Source organism: Drosophila teissieri, chromosome 2L (assembly GCF_016746235.2).
Source record: "Drosophila teissieri strain GT53w chromosome 2L, Prin_Dtei_1.1, whole genome shotgun sequence".
NCBI classification, from domain to species: Eukaryota; Metazoa; Arthropoda; class Insecta; order Diptera; family Drosophilidae; genus Drosophila; species Drosophila teissieri.
The window spans coordinates 263,113-285,723 of record NC_053029.1 but is presented as its reverse complement, the minus strand read 5'-3'; the positions used below and the strand labels follow the sequence as shown (position 1 = coordinate 285,723).

At 45.6% G+C, this 22,611-nt stretch overlaps 2 protein-coding genes across 10 annotated transcripts in view; one reads left to right on the top strand and one right to left on the bottom strand.

The window, feature by feature from the left end:
- LOC122618474 (ankyrin repeat and KH domain-containing protein mask) overlaps window positions 1-22,611 on the top strand; it is a 40,962-nt gene that overhangs the window by 7,935 nt on the left and 10,416 nt on the right. The window contains exons 2-12 of one of the 9 annotated variants that reach the window (XM_043794983.1): window positions 485-981; window positions 1,125-9,049; window positions 9,110-9,287; window positions 10,894-10,981; window positions 11,184-11,322; window positions 12,244-12,520; window positions 12,653-12,742; window positions 13,913-14,122; window positions 15,013-15,161; window positions 15,762-15,937; window positions 16,674-17,066. In XM_043794983.1, the coding sequence (XP_043650918.1) occupies window positions 938-981; window positions 1,125-9,049; window positions 9,110-9,287; window positions 10,894-10,981; window positions 11,184-11,322; window positions 12,244-12,520; window positions 12,653-12,742; window positions 13,913-14,122; window positions 15,013-15,161; window positions 15,762-15,937; window positions 16,674-17,066 (9,669 nt within the window). In that variant the 5' untranslated portion in view covers window positions 485-937. Of the gene's footprint in view, window positions 1-484; window positions 982-1,124; window positions 9,050-9,109; window positions 9,288-10,893; window positions 10,982-11,183; window positions 11,338-12,243; window positions 12,521-12,652; window positions 12,743-13,912; window positions 14,123-15,012; window positions 15,938-16,673; window positions 17,067-21,629; window positions 22,034-22,611 lie in introns of those variants that run through there. The other 8 variants (XM_043794974.1, XM_043794993.1, XM_043795000.1 and 5 more) reach the window with 8 other exon arrangements.
- On the bottom strand, window positions 9,072-10,783 carry LOC122618523. The gene is made up of 2 exons (XM_043795021.1): window positions 10,124-10,783; window positions 9,072-10,065 (listed from the first exon to the last, which is right to left on the bottom strand). The coding sequence occupies exons 1-2, from the start codon at window positions 10,701-10,703 to the stop codon at window positions 9,317-9,319; spliced, it is 1,329 nt and encodes a 442-aa protein (XP_043650956.1). The 5' UTR covers window positions 10,704-10,783; the 3' UTR covers window positions 9,072-9,316.

The following is a 22,611-nucleotide window of genomic DNA, read 5'->3' as shown; positions in this document are numbered from 1 at the left end:
GCACTCCACCCACAACTCTCCCTATAAGAAGTGAACCATTTATTTATTAAGCAATTTGTTTTTAACATTTAACTTAGCAAAATCAAAATATTAATTGTACAATCACAATCTGACAAAATTGCTCAACATTTTAGGGGGTGAAACTGTACGTTATATGTGCCCTTTTGTAAATTCATAAGCGTATAGCTTTTCCCCTTAAAAGTTGAAGCAACAGCAACAAAAAGTGTATTTCATTCATAGAGTATAAATTTAGCCAAATTACTTCAACTAATAATTTCCATCATACTTTTTTTCTTCTATTTACAGATCCATATCCTTTTATACTTACGTTACTCGGACTAAAATGAAAGCTCTCTAAAAATACGCTCAAAACTGAAATGCTCTCCCCTTCGTTGACAAATTACCGTTTTTCGTGAAATCCTTAGAGAAGTTGATTGGAACTAAGCAAAACTAATTCGAAATCTTTCTGAAATGTTTTTTGCAGCTGTGAGTGAATGTGTTTCACTGCGAATATGTCAAAGGTCGGCCATGAAGTGCGCGAAACACGAAACACGAATGACTTTTACCCTATAAAAGCAACAACAAGACGTTAAATTGCACACCAGTTGTAATTAAGTTTAGTAGTTAGAACCCACAACCAACTAATATATAATCATACTCGATAAGGCGTAGGTGGCTTGAGACACCTGAGACCAGATTCACGGGGTAAAGTGGGCAGTGAGGAACGAACATCCGCACCCCTGAGAAGTGAAACTTCTCCGCAATTGTCTGGCTCTCAGTCATCGACTACCTATAGGCTTTCGACATTTTGACAACGGCCACGCGCAGAAAGCAGCATCAAAATTAAGCCAATTGACGACCAAATCTGAAACGCAGCGGCGTCGCGTCCTTCGACGCGTAACGGACATTTCTGTGTGCGCTGCGTTTAAAAAATCTGATGGATGGAAATGCACAAAATATGTTTCACGGAAATCATCAAGGGTGAGTGTTCTGTGAATCCTTGTGATTGTTAACCCTATGTTTCGGAAAATGAAGAATTTGTTACCACGGGATATACACTCTCATTTGTTGGCGAGTTGAAATCCAACTTTTTCTATATCCACCTTTTCTTTCTGATCCCACAGAGATCCCTATTACCGTTACGATGCGGCAGCCGCCGCAGCAGCAGCAGCCGCGGCGAATCCGCGTGCAATGGGACCGCCCGGCGGCTATCCGCCGCGCCACCGCCCCCCACATCCGCTACAGCAACAGCCCCAATACCCATCGTACCAGCCAACGGCGGAGAATCTCTACGGGCTGGGGGCCGCCGATCACCAGGCCGCCATGGGCCTCGGCGTTGGAGTGGGAGTTGGTGCCGGAATGGGCGATCTAAGCGGTTGGGGAGCGGCGCCTTCGGTTCCTGGCCAGGCAGCGGCTTATCCCGGAGCCGGACTGGGCGCCTATGGGCATCCGCAAGCGGCTCCACCAGCGCAGCAACAGCGTCAGAGCAACGCCAGCGCATACCGTCAACATATGCCCGCCTATGGACAACAGGAGCAGCAGAAACTGGCTTCATACGGCGCGCAACAGAGCATGATGGCGGGATACGGATCGCTGGCGCCCCAGCAGCAACAGCAGCAGCAACCGCCCACACCCCAGCAGCAGCAGCAAGCACAGCAGGTGCAACAGCAGGCGCAGCAACAGCAACAACAGCAGCAGCAGCAGAGTCAGCAGCAGGCTCGACTGCCGCAGCATTATCCGCAAGCTCCTGGTCAGCATCCGTTGTATCCTGGAGTGGGAGCACCCACCGTCCAGGCGGGACAACCTCCCACGCCCCAGGCATATGCTCATAGTCCGTACGGAAGTCCCATGCAACACCAACCGAGCAGAGGAGCTCCCCAGCATGTGGGCTACGGGCATACAGGACTGGATCAGGCTTCTGCTTACGGACAGCATGTGCCGGGAGGAGCGCCACCGGGTCACCATTTGACGGCGCAGCAGCAGCAGGCTGCGCAGCAATTGGGTGCCCACCAGCAGCAGCAGCTGCAATCGCAGCAGCAACAGCAGGCCCAGCAGCAGCAACCTCACGTCTCGCTAATGCAGCAGCAACAGTTGCCGGGTGCTGGATTGCCGCCACCGCACATGGGAATGCCTCCTAGTTACGGAAGTCACCATCAACAGCAGCAGCAGCAACAACAGACCCAGCAGCAACAGCAACAGGCAGCACCGCCTTACATGTCCAGCAGCAAGCATCAACAGGCGGCTGCCCAGCTGAATTCCTCGCCCCAGTATCGTGCACCTTTCCCTCAGCTTTCGCCGCAAATGTCGCCTCGTCCTCCGACAATGTCGCCACATCCGCAAATGTCTCCGCGACCAGTTGGCGTGTCGCCGGCGAAACCACCGCCCCCTCAACAGCAGCAGCAACAAACGCAAGCGCAGCAGCCGCAACAGGTTGTAAGCAATCAGCCCAGCCAGCACAGCATTCAAGGCATGGTAGGCCTACCTTCGCCGCGCCCACAGCCGCCCACAAGTGGAGCAGGTGGAGCGGGAGCGAAGGGTCCTGCGCCAGTGGCTGCCCCCGTAAACACATTACAGGCCCTCGAACAAATGGTGATGCCGTCACAGGCTCTCGGGCTACCACCCATGGACTACCCATCGGCTTACAGGAGTGCCGTGGGTCCCAGGATGCCAGCTTCCCCTCAGCAGCAACAGCAACAACATCAGCAATGGGGGGCGGCCCATGGAGCACAGCACTTGGCGGCCCTGCAGCAGCAGCAGGCCCAACAGCAACAACAACAGCAGGTACAACAGCAGCAACAAGCACCTCCGCAGCAGCAGCAGGCGGCAATGTTGCAGGCACAGCAGCAACATCACCAGCAGCAGTTAAGCATGTATGGTCAGACGATGGGACAGCAACAGCAGCCACAAACCGCGCAGCAACAAGTTGTCCCACCGGTGACTTCACAACCGCCAGTGGTGGCCGCCTCTCAGCAGCAGCAGCAACAACAACATCAGCAGCAGTCACTCAATGATCAATTGCAGCATTCGATCAACGATATTGTTGGGGGTGGTAACAGTAGTGGAGCAACAGGAGGTGCTCAGAATCAGCACCAGCAGCAACCCCAACTGGCGGCCATGTCTTCGCCGTTGCATCAGCAAAATCTGCCCAACATGCACCATTTAATCCAACCTACCATGGAGCCAACACAGCCGACGCAGCAGCAACAGCAAACGACACAACAACAGCAGCAGCAACCACAGCAACAGCAACCGCAGGCGACTTTAACATCGCCGCACCACCAGCAAATGCAGCATCAGTCCCCCATACACCAGCAGCAACAACAACAGTCACCGCATCACCAGCAACATCTATCCAGCTACAATCAGTCGCAGCAGCAATTCGATCCCTTTGCTAACATACTAGGAGACAATCAACCACCTGCATCCCAACAGACAATGTCGCCCGCTCATGTAAGTTCGCCGGTACCCGCGCAAATGCAACAGCAGCAGCAACATCAGACACAACAACAGCCATCCCAACAAGTACCACAAAGCCAGCAACAACAGGTGTCGCAGCCACAACAGCAAACGCAGCAGCAGCAACCCTCGACCCCATCACATCACCTGAGCAGCATCCTCAATGAAACAGCCAACTCGAATGATTCCTCCACTTTGGCAGTGGCTGCCAATGACAGCAACAACAGCAGTAGCAATAGTAGCACCAATAGCATTGTCAACAACCAGCCCACATCGGTGCACGACAGCAATTCGCAGAGCAGCATTAACAGCAGCAGCAACAACCAGCAACAGTTGCTCATGGACAACACGAATTCGCACGGAGGAAATTCGGAATCGGCCCAGAATGTTGGAGTGGATGTTGGTCTTTTTGATAACAACTCGATGTCCTCCACGTCAGCAGCAGTTGCTGCCGTGGCCTCCAATGCAGCTTCTGCAGCAGCAGCACTTTTGGATAGCAATTCTCAGTCGTCGAATGCGGAGTTTGAGAAGAATCAAAGCGAAGGTGAAGGACTCGGCGTTGTAGAAGGAGTTATTGCCAATGAAACTGAGTTGCCACAGGATGAGAACAGCGTTTCCAAAACTCAAGACATAACTCTAAGCACGGAATTGCCAGCAATCCAAGACGATCTGCAAGATAAGCCCACCGCTGAGATAGAACAAACTCAACTGGGACAATCTTTAGGTGATTTGTCTACATCTTTGTTGGAGGAGCCTAAGTTAGTGGAGGAATCCGGAGAGGATAAATCTCAATCGGCAACTGGAGTTGCACCTCCTGCAGATCCTGCTGCCCCTGTTACTCAACCGCCTCAGCAACAGATGCCTCCCATTGGGATGCCAATGCATCCTATTGCCCCTGGGTATGAAGGCCAGACTCAGGGACAAGGTCACATGCCGCCCATGATGCCTCCGTATGGAGGAGCGCCAGGGATGTATCCACCTTATCCCATGCTGCATCAACAAGAAATTGCTGCACTGCAGCAGCAAATACAGGAATTGTATTGCATGCCTCCCGGGCACGAGCTTCAACACCAAGATAAGTTAATGCGAATGCAGGAGCGATTAAATCTCCTCACGCAGCACGAGATAAACGATCAGTGTGCCGGCGGTCCACAGTGCTTACTGTTCCAAAACGTTCCGCCCATGTATGGACCACCAGGGAATCCCCTGCTCAACCAGCAAATGGTAGAGAGCCCTCAAGTATCCAGCACCACGGGAAGAGGTCGAGGAAAGGGAGCCAACAAACCACGCAAGCCTCGCGCCAAGAAGGGTGAAAAAGGCCAGGTGGGTCAGCAGCAAGACCTGATGGATATCAGCGGGAATGTGGCAATGGGAGCAGCAAACGCCGTTTCCAGTATCCCAACGACACAACTACCGGTCTCTGAGGATTGCGTGACTCAAGGAGCGGGAGATACCAGCGTGGTCGGTATGTTGGAGTATAGTGAAGGAATGGGTGATCTTTCTCAAGATGTGCACTCAGCCAATGAACTCGATACCTCGACTGATGGCAGTGGCAAGAAGAAGAAGGCCCGCAAGCCCAGAACACCTAAGGACCCAAATAAACCTCCACGAGATAGGACGCCGAAGGCAAAGAAGCCCAAGGATCCTAATGATCCAAACTCTACTGAGACACCAGCAGCGGGTAAAAAGCGAGCTAGTGTTAGCAAACGCAGGAAACAGTACGGAGAAGATGGAGCTGAGCAAACGGGAGAGGGTAGCGAAGTGGAAGACAACAAGCCATTGGTGCCAAAAGCAGGATCCGCTGATGGTGAAGCTGAAACCACTTCGGGAGGAACGGGAGTGGATGGAGAATCTCCAGACTACGATGACATTCCCGTCTCTAAAATTCCGCGAGGTGCCAATGAAGATGAAAAGGAAGCAGAGGCCGGCGATGAAACCGTAGACTCTGTTCCAGACTCGGCAGGTGATCCCGCCTCTACACCGAGCAGAAGAGATCGTAAACGATCCACTGCAAGGAGTCGGCGCAATGCAAACTCTGAGGAGGGAGGCAGTGCTCGCAAGAATCGTGGTTCTCTCTCCGCCAAGGCACTTAAGAAGCGAAGAAATAGGGGTCGCATTGTACCTGAATCCGATGGCGAAGATGACACCCTGGACAGAACTCCGCCTCCATCGCCGCCACCAGACTCTGAATTGGATTCCAACAAGCGAAGATCTTCAAGGAACACTCAGAGAAAGAAATACATCGATGATGTTATGCTAAGGTTCTCCGATGACGAAAACTCTCTGTTAGTGGCATCTCCTGTAAAGAAGGATAAGAAGCCAACTGCGAATGCGAGCAATTCCAATGCAGGAAGTGATGTGGAAAAAACGGAACCTCAATCTGGTGCCGAGGGAGATGCTGGCCAGGAGGCAGGTGAAGAGAAATCTAATCTACCGCTGGATGAAAGCAGTCAATTGGAAGCCAGTTCGAGTACTTCTGCAGCAGCGGAGAAGGAGCGACAGACCTCTACTGATGCTGCAAGTGCAGCCATGTCTTCCAAACCCAATTACGTGTACATAAACACAGGCGATGAAGACAGCATGGTAGTTCAATTAGTTTTGGCCATGCGGATGGGAAAGCGGGAACTTATTCCGGACAAACCCAAAGAAAAAGCACCCGAACCTAAAAAAGATGAAGAGAAATCTGAATCTGATGAAGCAACACCTGATAAACTTGAGGAAGATGAAAAACCCAAGGCTGAGGATGAACCCAAGAAAGATTCAACCGATACCGAGGGAAAGCAATCAGAATCTTCCGAAATGGAAGTGGACAGTAAGGAATCAGAGCCTGATGCTTCTAAGAAATCTGATGACGACAATAAGGATGAGGACAAAATGGAAGTAGATGATGAAGCTGAAAAATCAGATAAAGAAAGTAAACCAGAAGAACAATCAGAAACAGTGAAAACTGAAGAAAACTCTGAAGCCACTGAGGAAGACAAATCCTCCACTGTTTCAACAGGTGACCAAGACAAGGAAGCTGAGACTGTCCAGGAGAAAATGGATGTTGATGAAAAGGCAGATGATGAAAAGTCACCTCCATCGAAAGCAGAGGAATCTGATGAGAAATCCATTGATGACGCCAAACCCGAAGAGGCTACTACAGAAAAGAATAAGGAAAGTTTAGAAAGTGAAGGCGAAAAGGAGAACGTCAAGGATGGAGAAGAATCCGTTCAGGAGAAAGAAGAGAAATCCGAAGCTGATACGGAAAATAAACCAGAGCCCGTCTTTATCGATGTGGAGGAGTACTTTGTGAAATATCGAAATTTCAGTTACTTACATTGCGAGTGGCGAACGGAGGAGGAACTACTAAAGGGTGATCGTCGCGTAGCTGCCAAGATTCGCCGCTTTCAGCAAAAGCAGTCTCAGCAGTTAAATATATTTGAGAATATCGAAGACGAGCCCTTCAACCAGGACTTTACTGAAGTGGATAGAGTGTTGGATATGTCAGTTCATACAGACGAAACCAGTGGAGAGACTACGAAGCACTACCTGGTCAAGTGGAAGTCACTTCCCTATGAGGATTGCACTTGGGAGCTGGAAGAAGATGTAGATAACGACAAAATCGAGCAGTACCTGCGTTTTAACAAAATCCCTCAAAGGAGTGAGTGGAAGTCAAAGAAGCGTCCGCATCCAGAATTGTGGAAAAAGCTGGAGAAGACACCCGTCTATAAGGGAGGAAATAGCCTGAGACCCTATCAACTTGAGGGTCTTAACTGGTTAAAGTTTTCTTGGTACAACACCCACAACTGCATCCTCGCTGACGAAATGGGTCTTGGAAAAACTATACAAAGTCTGACATTTGTGCACTCTGTATATGAGTACGGAATCAGAGGACCTTTCCTGGTAATAGCTCCTCTTTCTACCATTCCAAACTGGCAACGAGAGTTCGAGGGCTGGACAGATATGAACGTGGTTGTTTATCACGGCTCGGTGACAAGTAAACAAATGATACAGGACTATGAATATTACTATAAGACAGAAAGTGGAAAGGTATTGAAGGAGCCCATCAAGTTTAACGTTTTGATTACCACTTTTGAAATGATTGTGACCGACTACATGGACTTAAAAACCTTTAACTGGCGCCTTTGTGTGATCGATGAGGCACATCGTCTTAAGAATAGGAATTGCAAGCTCCTTGAGGGTCTGCGACAGCTGAATTTGGAACACAGAGTTTTGCTATCGGGAACTCCCCTACAAAACAACATTAGCGAGCTGTTCTCGCTGTTAAACTTCTTGGAACCCTCGCAGTTCTCCTCACAGGAAGAGTTCATGTCTGAGTTCGGAAGTCTGCGCACTGAAGAAGAGGTCAATAAACTGCAAGCTCTACTAAAACCAATGATGTTACGTCGTCTAAAAGACGATGTGGAGAAAAGTTTGGCGCCCAAGGAAGAAACCATTATCGAAGTGGAGCTAACTAACATACAAAAGAAATACTACCGAGGTATACTGGAACAAAACTTTAGTTTCCTGAAAAAGGGAACCACTTCTGCTAATATCCCAAACCTTATGAACACCATGATGGAGTTGAGAAAGTGCTGCATACACCCTTACCTCTTGAATGGAGCTGAGGAACAAATCCAATATGATTTCAAGTCGCAGCATGGCGAAGATCCTGAGTCCTATTATAAAAATCTGATTCTCTCCGCTGGTAAAATGGTTTTGATTGATAAATTGCTTCCCAAACTGAAAGCAAACGGCCATCGCGTTCTTATATTCAGTCAGATGGTACGTTGTTTGGATATCCTTGAAGATTATCTGGTGTACAGAAAGTACCCCTTTGAGCGAATTGATGGGCGCATTCGCGGTAATCTCCGTCAAGAGGCCATCGATCGTTACTCCAAACCAGGATCCGATCGCTTTGTATTTCTTCTCTGTACCAAAGCTGGAGGATTGGGCATTAATTTAACAGCTGCCGATACTGTTATCATTTACGACTCGGATTGGAATCCACAAAACGATTTGCAGGCTCAGGCCCGATGCCATCGTATTGGCCAAAGGAAGATGGTAAAGATCTACCGATTGCTCTGCAGGAATACCTATGAGCGTGAAATGTTCGACAAAGCCTCAATGAAACTTGGGTTGGACAAGGCTGTATTGCAGTCGATGAACACCCAAGGGTCTAAGGATGGCAATAACAAACAGCTGTCCAAAAAGGAAATCGAAGATCTTTTAAAAAAGGGTGCCTACGGGGCCGTCATGGATGACGACAATGCTGGTGACAAGTTTTGCGAAGAGGACATCGATTCAATCCTTAAGCGACGCACCCAAGTCATTACAATGGAATCGGAGAAGGGTTCGACCTTTTCAAAGGCTTCGTTTGCTGCCTCCGGAAACCGGTCGGATATTACCATAGATGATCCTGACTTTTGGACCAAGTGGGCCAAAAAGGTTGACATTGATCCCGATGCTTGCGAACGTGATGAAACGGAGGATTTGGTTTTGTCCGAGCCCAGAAGACGCACCCAAATCAAACGCTACGGCCACGAGGATGTGATGGAAATCAATTCCGAGGAATCTTCCAATGAGAATAGCGACGAAGAGGGAGGAATAGGTAAGGCTGAAAAATATAGCACTCTTATTGAAACCATTTTAATCATTTGAATCCAATTAGGTCTCCGTTCCCGTCGCCGCAAGGAGAAACGAGATCGTGCTCGCGAAAAGAAGGGCAACGATGAATACATTCCACGAGAACGGGATGCCTTGGCTGCTTTAGGCTTGGAGGAAATTCAATACGGTAACTGGGCCAAGTCCGAGTGCTTCAAAGTGGAGAAGGGACTGCTTTCCTTTGGGTAAGTGCAACGAGTTAAAGCGCCACAATTTAATTCTCTTCCAGCCGATTTCGCCGACGTATGGCATTGTTGAGCTTCATGTTGAGGATGTAGATCTTCCGCTGCAGCATCTTTTCCTCCTTTTCAAGGACGTGGGCTTCTTCCTTTCGCTCGATATACTCGCTTACACTAGGGGCCTCGTAGTCCTGGAGCTGTGCTTTCAACTCATCCAGAGTCACGTAGTCTTTGGTGTTGTGCATTTGAACGGCGGCCACCTCCTTTTCCAGTTTCTGAATGGCTCGCGTGACTTCATCCGTTCTATTCAGAACGGAGCGCATTTCAGTTTCCAGATTCATCATGGCCTGTTTTTCCTCTGTCATGGCCAAGGACGTTTTTCCTGTGACTCCTTTGAGTCCCGCCATGTGGATGTTTTTTTCTTCCAACTGATTCACCAGCTCGGTTCTCTTTATAATAAGCTTTTCAAAATCTACAGCCGTCAGGATGCCACTCAGGTCTGACTTGGTTATCAGATCCGCCCGATGCTGCTGACAAGTTTCTTGAAGCGATACTATGGTTAGCTTCATCGTTCCCAGCAAAGCGCGTGCATTCTTAAACCAATTCGTGGTGAACTTGCGCAATTTTCGTTCAATCTGCCGCTCGGTTGCAGACTCCAGAAAGGCCACATCGTTCTCATCTCGTAAAAAGTGAAGCATAAAGTTGTTCTCCGTCTCAATGGTTTCCTCACTTCGAAAGCGCAGCTCTTCTATCTTGGCTCTTAACTGTTTCACTTCGGTCATGGCTACAAAATAAATGGTAAATGAGTTTTGACAGCGAGGTCTAAAATGCAACTAACTCACCATTTCTTTCAATATCTGCGACCCGCTTCTCCACCTCAGCAGCTCTTTTCTCAGCCATTTCGGCTTTGGCCTTAAAGTTGAGTTTGTAGTCCATTCCACGTCGCTTTTCTGGAGCAGATATGCCACTTATGGATACTAGCTGATTCACCGACATGGGTATCGAGCGCTTGGAGCTCGAGTGCCGGCTATTTACGCCATGACTTCCCTGCGCCGATCCTCGCTTTGTTTGCAACTTTCTAAGAATGGAAGTACGGCGCTGCCTCAATCCCAACAACAACTTGGGATCGTTCTTCTCGAGGAATTCGACCATTATGTGGTTCTCCAGCCTTAACGTAGCCACATCATTATGCACTTGCTCTATGGTGTGGAGCATGTCGATGGCGTCCAAACTGGACAATCGCATTTGACGCTCTTCTTCCGTAAAGTGGCGAAAGTCCTCCAGATAGAACTTGTAGATAATAGCCACGACGTCCAAGTCCTGCGGCGCCGCATATTCGAATACGTGAAGTTTACTTGGATGAGATTTTACCGAGCGTCTGCTCTGCGTATCGGTCTTAATGCTGTGTGCTGACATGCTCATCGTGAGACCTGTAATGCTATGGAATAATTTGAAATTGCCCTCTTTGTCTGAAATGTATATATTTTGACCGGTTTTGTAGCGATAAAAGAAAAGTAAATAGTAACTAGATTGGTAACATACCACAACAGCTTTAATATATTTATGTTTCCAAGCAGAAAATAACTCATTGGTAAACTTTTTGTTTTTGCAGCTGGGGCCGGTGGTCGGAACTTTTGGAGCTAGGACAATTCAAACGAGGTTGGCGTGATGTAGACGTCGAGGATTGTGCTCGCATCATTGTAAGTGAAATAAGCCAAACTCAAACCAAAAATATACTTGAGTGAACAAAAAATGATGACCAACCATGCTAATATTGAGAAAACTCTAGGTTTTCGCTGAGTAAAAACTAACTTCTCAACCTGCTGAACCATAAGAATATCTTAAAGTTTATACAATGTCATATAGAAATACATTAACATGCATTTTGTTCTGTTCTCGCAGCTCCTTTACTGCCTGCAGGTCTACAAGGGTGATGAGAAGATCAAGACGTTCATCTGGGACCTGATAACACCGACGGAGGACGGAGAGGTGCAGAAGATCAGCAGGGATCATAGTGGCCTACACAACTTGGTGCCACGAGGTAGGAATGCCAAAGGTATGGTAAAAGATACATTTACGCACACTCCAACTTCTGCACGGACGTAGAGAGTTATAAAAGCAATACAAAAGAAATTTAAACGAAACGATCTACCAGAAAAAACGAGCAAACACGTTTTGTAAAAAAATTCCTTTACGCTATCTGTACTGGGCTCTGGACTTTCTACATCATTTTAATTGCGATCTTCCACTTATTTGTATCCGTAAATGTCAGATACTGAAAGCAAGAACAAAACTTAATTTGTGTACTGTCTAACGGCCTATTCTGTGCTTCCTCCGTAATAACTTACTTCAATATCGGGTAAAATTACCCAACAAAGACTTTAAACAGGACCAGAACAGTGACTTATATATTGACCCAAGTACGCGACGCGACGAAGAGAAGTGTGTGTATGTTTTGTTGCCATGCAAATGTATGCCTTTTACTATATCAATTCTGTTACTTTTATGTACATAATAAATAACATTTTACTCACATACCCATTAAAATTCATATTAACAGTGTATATTGTAAATAAATTAGCCTAAACTATTTTCTGTGGAGCTTTACTAATTATTTATTATTAGCTATTATTGAAATTAAAGATGTGTTAGCTAAAATGTAACTTTTTAGGAAAAATACATATTATATCAAGTTTTAAACAATTAAATTTTTAATATCTGGTTCATTTTAAAAAATCATAAATACGAGTCGAAGGTGTTTTATTGTTTATCTCACTTTTATATATAGGCAATGTAAAAAATTATAGCCAATTATACTAAGTACTTCTTGAAAATTCATTTGCATCTTACTTTCACGCTACTCAGGACTTAGTTGCCGTTCAGATTAGTTAATATTTCAGTCTGAAGGCGGCTAAGAGAAGTATGAACATACTAATGTGTTGACATTATTTTCGCTTTACAGGTCGCAACGGTGGCAAGTCAAACAAGGAATCCACGGGAATGTCTACTCCTGCTCCGGGCTCCGCATCCGGAAGCAATAGTGGAAACACGACTCCGGCTCACAAGTCCAGTGCACTGGATGGGTCCGATAAGGATGGCGGCGGCATAAATGCCAGCGCCGTGGCCGCGGCGGTCACCAGCATTCACGATCCAAATCACTGGAGCAAGAAGGAGAAGTACGACGCTGATGCGTACTTGGAAGGCGCCTACAAAAAGCATTTGGGCAGACACGCCAATAAGTGAGTCGTGTGGAATCGAACTTGTTATAAGCTATTTCCAAATTTGAGATGGACTTCTACTAACAAATTCTTTTGCTCTCTCTTTTACCTTTATTTTCATACATTTTGTTTATTTAATGCAAATATTTGCAGGGTTTTGCTGCGCGTGCGGATGCTCTATTATATTCAACATGAGGTCATAGGCGACTTCGTTCAGCAGATAAAGGACAACACGCCTATCAGGTAGGCGTGGCACTCGGAGTCACCTGCTAAACACTTGGCATTCATTAATCATTTTGTTTGTTTGTTTGTTGTTGTTGTTGTTGATTGAATGATTGACTGACTGATTACCAAAAAGTGTTCATAATTTTGTATTTAGTTTAACCTTTTGTTATGGATACTTTATAACCTTTCAACTAATGCCAATTTGTTTTATTTAATTATTGTAAACTTTTTTTGTATAAAACCTTGTGTCTCCTGATTAAAGCAATAATCAGCTGGCTTATGAAGGTTCAGGTGGAATGCAATTCTCATTTATTCGCTATGTATCTATCTCTATACTGCAACTCTCTTCGTATTTTCGATTGCTTGTCCCTAAAAATGTTAACACTGTACATCTATTTACACGATTCTGCTCATTTGTAACCATAACATTTAAATTCTGTATTTTGCCAACTAATCTTCGGCGTTCGAATCTTCTTCTATCGCTGTGTTTTGTGTTCGATTCGTTTAACCAACCTTAAAAATACCTAATTGACTTCATTGCGATATCTATACGTATATTATATATAACCACCAAAAACTGCAGCAGTACGAAAGCCAAGCAGCAGTTGGCACTGAATCTGAATTTGGAAAGGTAATATCCCCATATATTCCTCAACCACCGATATCGATCGCCATCGCTCGTCGCCCTCGCTAGCACGCACGCTGTATTCCGCTTTAAAGAAAAAAGCTGGCGAATAGGGAAATTCACGCTACTCAACATCTTTATTAACCTCCATACGTGCAGTCGTCCCCATTATAAAACAAACCAAAAAAAACCGCCAAGTTTACATGCAATTCACTGTTAATTTATATTTTTTAATGCGAATACCAAATTCAAAAAACAACGCAATCAAGAAGCTCGACTAACCTTTTAAATTTTTCTTTGTATGATTCTGCATTTCGTAGTGGTAAATCTGTAGTACAAATTGGCAATTAACACTGTTCAAATTTTAACTTTATTTCCCTTGATGGTATCTCATTTTTTATTTTTGTTTTATTTAACATCACACCAAAAATTGTTGAACCGAAAAAATTGAATTTTTACTAAACAACGCATTTCTTTTTTCGCGCATCTCTCAACTCCCCCAATCCACCAAACACATTTGAATGTTATCGAATGTACTCATCGACCGATACGATCATATGTAGCGAACTCCCCATTCGCCCGCCGCCAACGCCAGATCAAGTGCCATCTTCATGGTGGAATCCCATTTGTTGTGATAAGAGCCTGTTGGTGGGAACCTACAAGCATGGCTGTGAAATGTATCGTCAAATGCGCGCCGATCCCAATCTGTGCTTTGTCACCCATGTGGGCGCCGGTGCGGCCGGTGACGATCTGGCTGTCACGAATTTGCCGATGTAAGTCTTCAAATCGAACAAAAAATCAATTCTAAATTAATTCGGTGTGTTCCAAGGAATCTCTTCTTAACACGTACTTTCACATCCACGTTACATTAGTATTCATGATAACTGATCATCGCTTTAACGGCGAAAGCATCTGAAAAATATTTGATAAATGATATAGAGGTTTTTTTGAACACGCCGGATAGAAGAAAAAACAAATGAAAAGTGTTATTACCCATACATAAACGCCATTGAGTAATTCACATACATCATCACACAAAAGTACTAAACTAAAAAAAAGACACTTCAAAACAGATGACAATCTGGATACTAGAAGGAGCAGGCAGGATATGCTTAAACTCATTTGCATTCCCATTCCCCACGTGCACATGCATTCATCTAAAAATCTTGGTTCTGAAATGCGCTTTCAACATTTTTTCAGCTATTAGCTTATATAATAATACATTGAAAATTAAAGTATGGTAGACAGTGCTAGATGTCTAATAAATGTTAAGGTCATAGGTCATATTATTTTGTTGAATTTTTGAAACCCTCATCACTCTAGTTAAATTAAATCTTAAATATTCAAATCAAATTAAAAAAAGTATTTTCAAACCAAGTTAAAATAATTGTACTTTTCGAATTTTCGCCGTGTAATTTTATTATAGTGTATAAACGAAATAGTCTCAGATACAACAGCTTACGGGGCTTCCCTTAACGCGCACATTGAATGCATTGATCCATTGACATTGCGCTGAATGTGTGTGTGTGCGTGTGTTTTGTGAATTTTCTCTCAGTGTAGTATACACGTTTTAACTGCGTTGGGCATGGCCTGCATCCGATATATGATCTGTGAATTCCAGTAAACCGCTACTAACTTTCAAACCTTTTTTCTGGAACCACAGAAACGAGGACGATGCAAATTCGAAGCACGATGATGGCGACGAGGTGGACGACGACGGCACTACAACGACCAAAGACTCTGACTCTACCAAACTCACCGGGGGCGATAACAAGGACTCGCTTCTCGACCCGGAGCGCCCCAGTTCGTCTGGTAAGAGCAGCAGTGAAAATGGCAGCGGCGGCAACGACAAAACGGAAAGCGAAAAAGATGCCACATCCGTTACCGAATCCTCATCCAAATCCGAAGTCTTGCCGGGCAAGGGCAGCGATCTCGATGTGCCGGTCGCCCAGCAGGACGCATCATCAGCAACTCCTGAATCGGCAAATCAGACATCAGATCCTAAAATGAATAAAAATGACGCGCAAGTCTCAGCCTCTGTTTCCTGCGATCCGGTCGACTCTGGTTCGCCGGAGGCGTCTGGAAAAGTTCAGGGAACGGGGGTCAAAACTGGCGATGCCGGCGAATTGGACATCGAATCGGAGAAAAAAGAAAAAGAAATCGAAAAGGAAACCAAGGAGTCAACTGCTGATGCTCCTGCTGCGGAAGCCAAAAAAGATAGCGCTGCCATTGCCCGAGCTGAAGGCGATAAAACGGAATCATGCACTAACAATGCTACCACAAACATCTCCACCACCACCACCACTACTACTACTACCATTACCAATACCACCACCACCACCAATAATCCATCATCCAAAGCGGCTAACTCTAACAACACCACCGACCATGCTAACTCCAACTCACATTTAGGCTTGGACGAGGAGGAGAGCGTCGCCGGCAGCTATCCGCCAACCGTGGCAGCCGTCGAGGACGCCACTACCATGTGGCCATCTATGCAGGACCTCAACACGCGTCTCCGCCGCGTGATCACCGCCTATCAAAGGAATTACAAGAAGGAGGAACTAAAACTGCAACAGAAGGCCAAGGTAAGTCCAATGCCCTTTATCACTTACCAACCCTCTTCATCCTATCATCTCCTCACTCTCTTCGTTGCCACTACATTATTTTACCGTTACTCGCAGAGTAAAAGGGTATACTAAATTCGTTGAAAAGTTCGAACTTGAAAGGTTCGTCTGACTGTCCGTATTCCTCACTCCCACTACCTGATTAACAGGTATCTGATAGTCGAGAACTCGACTATAGCGTGCTCTTTAAATTAAATCCATTAATTAACGATTATGAAAAATCTGAAACTGTCTGTTGCCTAACCCAAATGACAATTAAATAATTTTTAATTTTCTGTTCTACGTTTCATGATTATGTTGTAGTGTCCAATGTTAGAAATACGTAGTTTTGTTGCTTAGCTGTTGGCTGTAGTTAGTTGCGAACCGTGCACCGTAGTTAGCGTACAGAACGGACAGTGGACACTGACTTGGACAAAGCGACGGTTCCAAAATGCAACCGAATTCGAACCATTCAAAGCATCAAAAGCTAAAAATAAAAGAAATTCATTAACTAAAGCAGCCAACAGCTGATTAACAACACTATATAAAACGCTGACAGAGGATTGCACTTAATTTCTTTACCATCAAGATCATCTCAATAAAATCATTCTCAGCCACTACCCTGTCTCTGAGACATGTTTTCTGATCCTTTTGCTGAATTTGCAACCTTACCAACTCCACAAACTCTCTCTCTGTGATTGTCACATTTGTCCCACAGCTCCAGGCATTGGTTTCATCGACACCCCCACTGTCGGTGCCCACAACTCCCACCCTTCAGTCTATGCAAATGCAGCTGCAGAGCGGCTCCGGCGGTGGTGGCTCCGGACTAGGATCCTCTGGTCAGCACGATGCCAGTGGCCGGAGTCTTCAGGCGTTGATGCAATCGCAGGGGGCCAGCACATCCGCAGCAGCGGCCGCCGCCGCCTCAGGTGCCGGAGGATCCTGTAGTGGATCCGGCCAGGTGGGCATGGGCGGAGCGGGAGTCATGCCAGCTATGCCAACTGCCGCCGACATAAGCCTAATGCTCAGCATACTCAACACCACAGATGTCAACCAGCTGGCCAACTTGGACATCAATAAATTGGCCATGTACCTGGTCAGCATGAACAATGTACGTTAGTGATGAGTACCTCCTCTCTATATAAAACATTTTTATAATATAACCACCTACACTACCATTCCGAACAATCATCCCGTTGCCCTTTTAAGCAACCCCCACTCAAAAGACCGACTATTCTATCAGTCCTCAACTGCCACTCGGTGGCCGGTGGGCGAAGTAAAAACAGAAAAGCCACCCTTTGAGCCTCTAATAGACCATGAACACTTTAATAAACTCCCTCAATCCGAAACCAAAATGAAAACACACTGACAAAAAGCACGCCACTACACAAAACTCTACTAAAGCTCACACTTACTTGCATATCCTAACTAACCTGCATGAGTTCTTAAACTATCATAGTATAACCAACAACCTAACATTTTGTCTAACCCATTATTAAGTATTATGCGTTATATGTTTAAGGGGTATACATATGTTTCGGTACTGTCATAATCGAAGAATTTTGTTTTTAATTTTCAAGGTTATTACTATTAAGAAAAGATTAGCTCAGTGCGAACTCTGCGAAATGGGTTCCTAAAAGTACAGCTAGGTTTTTACGAAGAGCTTTTCTCGAAATTTGACGTAAATTCCCATTTTGCCCATTGTCCACATACTCACTTTGTAAAAAGCCAAAAGAAAATAGCGCATGAAATCTGCCTTAAGGACGAAGTCAATACCCATTCCGCAGTTTTGGAGGAGAACATTTTGTTAACTCGCCGTGCGGCTATGTATCCTTCCTTTTGTGTGTGTGTGTGAATGTGTGTGTGCGTGGTCTTACCGAACGAAGAGTCAAAAGCGAGCGACAACAAAGCGCAAAAGAGACAGCAACAGAGCTGAGAAACGACAGCAAATACACTTATGCCTAATTTATGCAAAATAAAAGAAATACATACACTCCAATTTGAACCCGAAATGCGGTGCACACGATGCTCAGATGGTCGGTCCTCTCGTTGGATCCCCTGTCCTCTTTTCTCATCGCATTTTATCTCATCTCGCGAATGGGAATGAGAATGGGAATGGGCATGCGAATGAGCGGCCAAAACGGAGGAAATGTCAAACCACTTTGCACACCCGGCGGCAGAAACAAAAACAGCAACACACCGAACTCCTTCTCAAATCCACTGTCTAGTACAAAACCGTTGCTTTCGATTCCTTGCCTCTGCCTCTGCCTCTGCTTCTGCCTCGCCTTCTGCTGCCCCTTGAGGTGGCAGCAACAGCAACAGCAGATACACGGCAACACAGTGGAGCCCGCAACGTGTTGGCCACAAGGCATGGGGCGATATATGGGAAATGGCAAAGCGCCGAAGTCAATTGTACGAGCTGACTCTTCGATTCGCAGCAATCCCACTGTAATGGCAGCCGATAGAGATGCGCCAAATTCGAACGGATTTTGGTAATTCAAATTCACTTATTTACGAATATCCAAGTAGTCCGAGATCGACTTGAATATATTGTGCTCCAATGCAACCGATTATATGTATGCCAAGATGTGTGCAAATTGTAGAAGACCAGACTTGGGAAATTCCGCTTACAACTGGTCATCGCTGAATGGGCGACGCTGCCCCATTATCAAAAGGCAGAGAGGCGGCGGTAAAGGCAGCGCGCCATCAATCAAACCTACAACAACAACAGCAACAACAATATAAGCACCAGGAGCCAAACATTCCGTTGAAGGAGGGGGGCGGTGGAAGCGGCGGCAGCAAGAAGAGCAAAGCCAAGTGGTTGTTGCTGCCGTTACCGATGTTGTTGTATCGACGAACTGGAGTTCTTTGGTGACGATGGTTGCTGCGGCTGCCGCGACGTAAGCAGCGGCGTTGGTGGACGACTTGGTTTTATTGCTGCTCTTGTTGTTGTTGGTGTAGTTGTTGTTGGGCATTCGATATCATCGGGTGGTTTTGGTTTTGGTTTTGCTGCCTAGCTACGTTGGCTGTACTTGCGCTGCCGCCGCCTCGCTGTATTGTATGTATTAGTTTTCCATGCGAGAGTGCCTCACTCTCTATCTCTGTCCCGCTCCCTAGATGTCTGCAATGTGTGTTGTGTTTGTAATTTTACATTTTCTGGATTTATCCAATGTATAATTTTTTCCTTTCGTGTGCGCCCACCCAAATGTCTGGGGGGTGGCTGGTGCTGCTGCTGCTTCCGCTCCTTTCGTTCCTGCTGCTCCTCTTGACACCACGGATTCTGATTCGGCTACTGCTCTCACGGACTGAATTATTGAGCGCAAAAAGGAGACGGGGATAATGGTGACCTGTTCCTCTTACGGTTTCCTGTTCTCTTCTTTCGCATACCGCGAGAATTCGATAAAGCTGCCTAATTGTGCTCATTTGGACTCCCATTCCGCGTCTCCCCTCTGCACGTTGTGCCGCTGCTTTTGCTTAAACCCACTTTTTGCATGGTTTTGTTGATTCCTTTTTGCAGTTGCAACGTAACGTGCATTTGGAACACCTAACATAGAGAAGTCGCTGGCTATCCTCCTGTGCGTGTGACTCCATTGGTGTGGGTTTGCCATTCTTTTTGTTTCCATCTTCGGTCCCACCTTCGACTTGCTTGGATGCTTTTGCTTTTGTTGCTGACCGCTGTCGTTGCTCTTTTTTAGTGGCATTGCTGTTGGTGCTGCCATTCGATTTATTATTTTATTAGCATTTCGCTGCCACTTAAGCGTGCACAGTGGAGCAAATCTAAACATTTCTGAGGGGCTAGGATGATAGATACGTATAATTTTGTTGGTGCTGTCATTCGATTTATTATTTTTATTAGAATTTCGCACGCACAGTGGAGCAAATCTAAACTTTTCTGAGGGAATTTTTAAAGGCAATTGTTCTTTTTACCATGCTGATATTTTTATGTAATATTTTTCTTTAGAATTTTTTTTAATTTCGTTTTGCTCTTGGACACACCACTGTGCACGTGCTCCTCACATGTTGCTGCTGGATTTCATTGTTGCTCTTCCTGCAGTGACTGCATTTTGAGGATGCAGCTGCCGCGCCGGCGCATTTTTCACCTTACACCTGTCAGTCATAAACCATTTGAAGAAGTCGATGTCTAACCTATATGCCGAACGGTCAGTCAAGTTTAAATCTCATTGAGAGCCGACTCGTCTACCTGCCATCACCCTGCTTACTTTCTTCTCCTTTCCGCTTGAGTTTAGTCAAATTTAGATAGAGAAGAGTGGCCTGCTGCCCTCCTCGCTGATCTTGCGCAAGAATTGAGTTGGTGTGAGTGAGTGCATTGTCGAAGAAATATATATATACATATGTCTCTGTCGCATATCGATTGTGCGATTGTAGCCGCCCTGCTCACTCATGCATGCACATATGCATTTCGGTGTGTGCGATATCCACTCACAGGCTCACTCACTCACTCACTCATGTGGTATCTGCATCTGTATCTTGCGGATTGATTAATAATCTCGTTTCGTTTTTGCTCTGGCTACGTGCTTATCGCACTTTGGCCCTGCTTCCATCTTCCATGCTGGCATTCTGACTACCTATTGCTCTCTCTCCCTGTCTCCTTGTTGTGTAGTGTGTTGGTGTCGCATGTAGATAGCCCAAAGGTCGAAATAATTAAACAATGCAAAATGCCAATCCGAATTTCTATCATGCGATACAAATTGTTGATTGATATTTATATCCTAAGATATGGATTAAGAGAAGTGTAACTCAAAGAGGTCCATTTCAATACCGAGAAGGTATTAAGTGTAATTCCTGAAGGATTATTGCTTTACTTTTGGACCCCTTTGAACCTGCTTTTCGAATTAATCCATTTTATGGTTTTACTTTTCCTTCTTGCTTTGCGCTGTTGTTGCGCCTGCTGTTATTATTTTATTTTATCCCTTTTTCGTTGTGTCCTGCGTCCGTCCGTCATTACCCCGTTCATCTTCCACCCATTTGGCTGCCTCGCTCTTTCGCTCTTTTATGCCGTTCTCTATGTGTCGTCAACAGTTTTTGTGGTACATTTGTTTCATTGCCTTGGCTTTTTTTTACCTCCGATTCTGCCGTGTGTTGTGTGCCCTCCCCGCTCCTCGGCTTGGGTTTAGGTGCGAGTGAGTGTGTGGCAGGCTGCTGCCTTGCTTCTTTGCTTACATTACACAGTTGACACAATGTGCCCGCTGTGGCCGCTCTTCTTCAACTCGTCCATCCAGTGCACGCTCACAGTCACAATCGCATCTAGGTTGCTTCTGCCCGCGACCTCTCTTGAGTCGGACTCTCGCGAAGCCGAAGTCGATGCTCTCTCTATTTTTCTCTGTCGCTCTCCCCCATTGCAAGTGACGCTCATTCACCTCTGAGTCGGCAGTCGGTCTCAGTTTTTAGCCCACCTCATTCATATTCACATTCACCCAAAACGGCGTTTGACTTAATCTCACGATTGTTTGGTTTCCTACTCTCCCGCGCTCCCTCTCTTCTGAGTCTCTCTTGCTGGCTGATTCGCATTCGATTTTAGCCGCTGCCATCGCCGTTGTTTGCCTACCTATGTGTGTGTGTGAGGAGTGTGTCTTGTATTTTAGTCCGCAATGCGCTCCGCTCATTATTTGTTTGAGCGCCGCGGTGTAAAGTTGTAAAAAGTCCAAGTGCTCGTGGAAACTCGAAGCAAGACGGGGAAACGAAACGCGATAAATCGCGAGAAAGAGAGTGCGTTAGAGGAAGAGGGAGTGATAATAAAACGAAATGGAATAATGTAATTGCAGAGGCAGCAACAACAACGCAAATAGTTGTCATTGAGGAGCAATGAATGATAATTAGTGCTTAATTAAAATCAATAATCATGACGAAAGCGTAAGGCCTCGAATTTGCCAATATATTCTTGATTACCAGTGAGACTGTGATATTACCGTGTGTCCGAAAATGGAGGTTATTAAACCCATGGACTTCAGCAGCTTCTCGGCGTTCTGCGAGCATCTCAACAAATCTTCACAAATTGCAGCAACAACTGCGACGACGATACCAACAACATTAAACAATGGAAAAGGCATTTATTTGGAGGTAAATGCAGCAAATACAAATATTTCGATGCGAAATTACAAGCATGGACATGATGCATCTCCTAATTAAAATGAGAATGCAAAAATGCAGAGAGAATATGCAAAGAATGTGTGCATGCAGTAAGACAAGAAAAAGTGAACGAGACCCAGGAAGAGTGGGACAGGTCGAGGAGGAGGAAGAGGGGGGGATCTGTTGGCCCTCTCGCTCTCAATTCGCTCTGTAGCGAGTGGAAATACAAAACAATAAATTTAAGCCTATAGATTTCACATGTACAAAAAGCGTCGCCGTCGTCGCTGCCCCCCTTGTACTGGCAAAAGGGTTTGAGTTGGGAAGTTGTTTCGTTGAGTTAGTTGTAATTGTGGTTGTGAAGGGGTAAGGTATTATTATTATCGCCAATGCAGGTCCACACTAAATCGTTTCAAAATATAGTAACTGATTAATTCTAATTCGCTATTCAATTGAATGTGGATTCCAATATTAAAAAAATGAACTTAATTGATTTCCTAAGAACCTAATGGCACCATTTTTGATTTTATCTATTTTGTAGTCTGCCCTGACGGCGCTTACTTAAATTCGTT

What these genes read in the sequence shown, in the direction of transcription:
- LOC122618523 (XM_043795021.1), bottom strand. Translation starts at nt 10,703, where the DNA reads ATGAGCATGTCAGCACACAGCATTAAGACCGATACGCAGAGCAGACGC. An exon ending in CGCAGATATTGAAAGAAATG is followed by an intron (nt 10,066 to 10,123) that starts GTGAGTTAGTTG and finishes TTTATTTTGTAG; the next exon opens with CCATGACCGAAGTGAAACAG.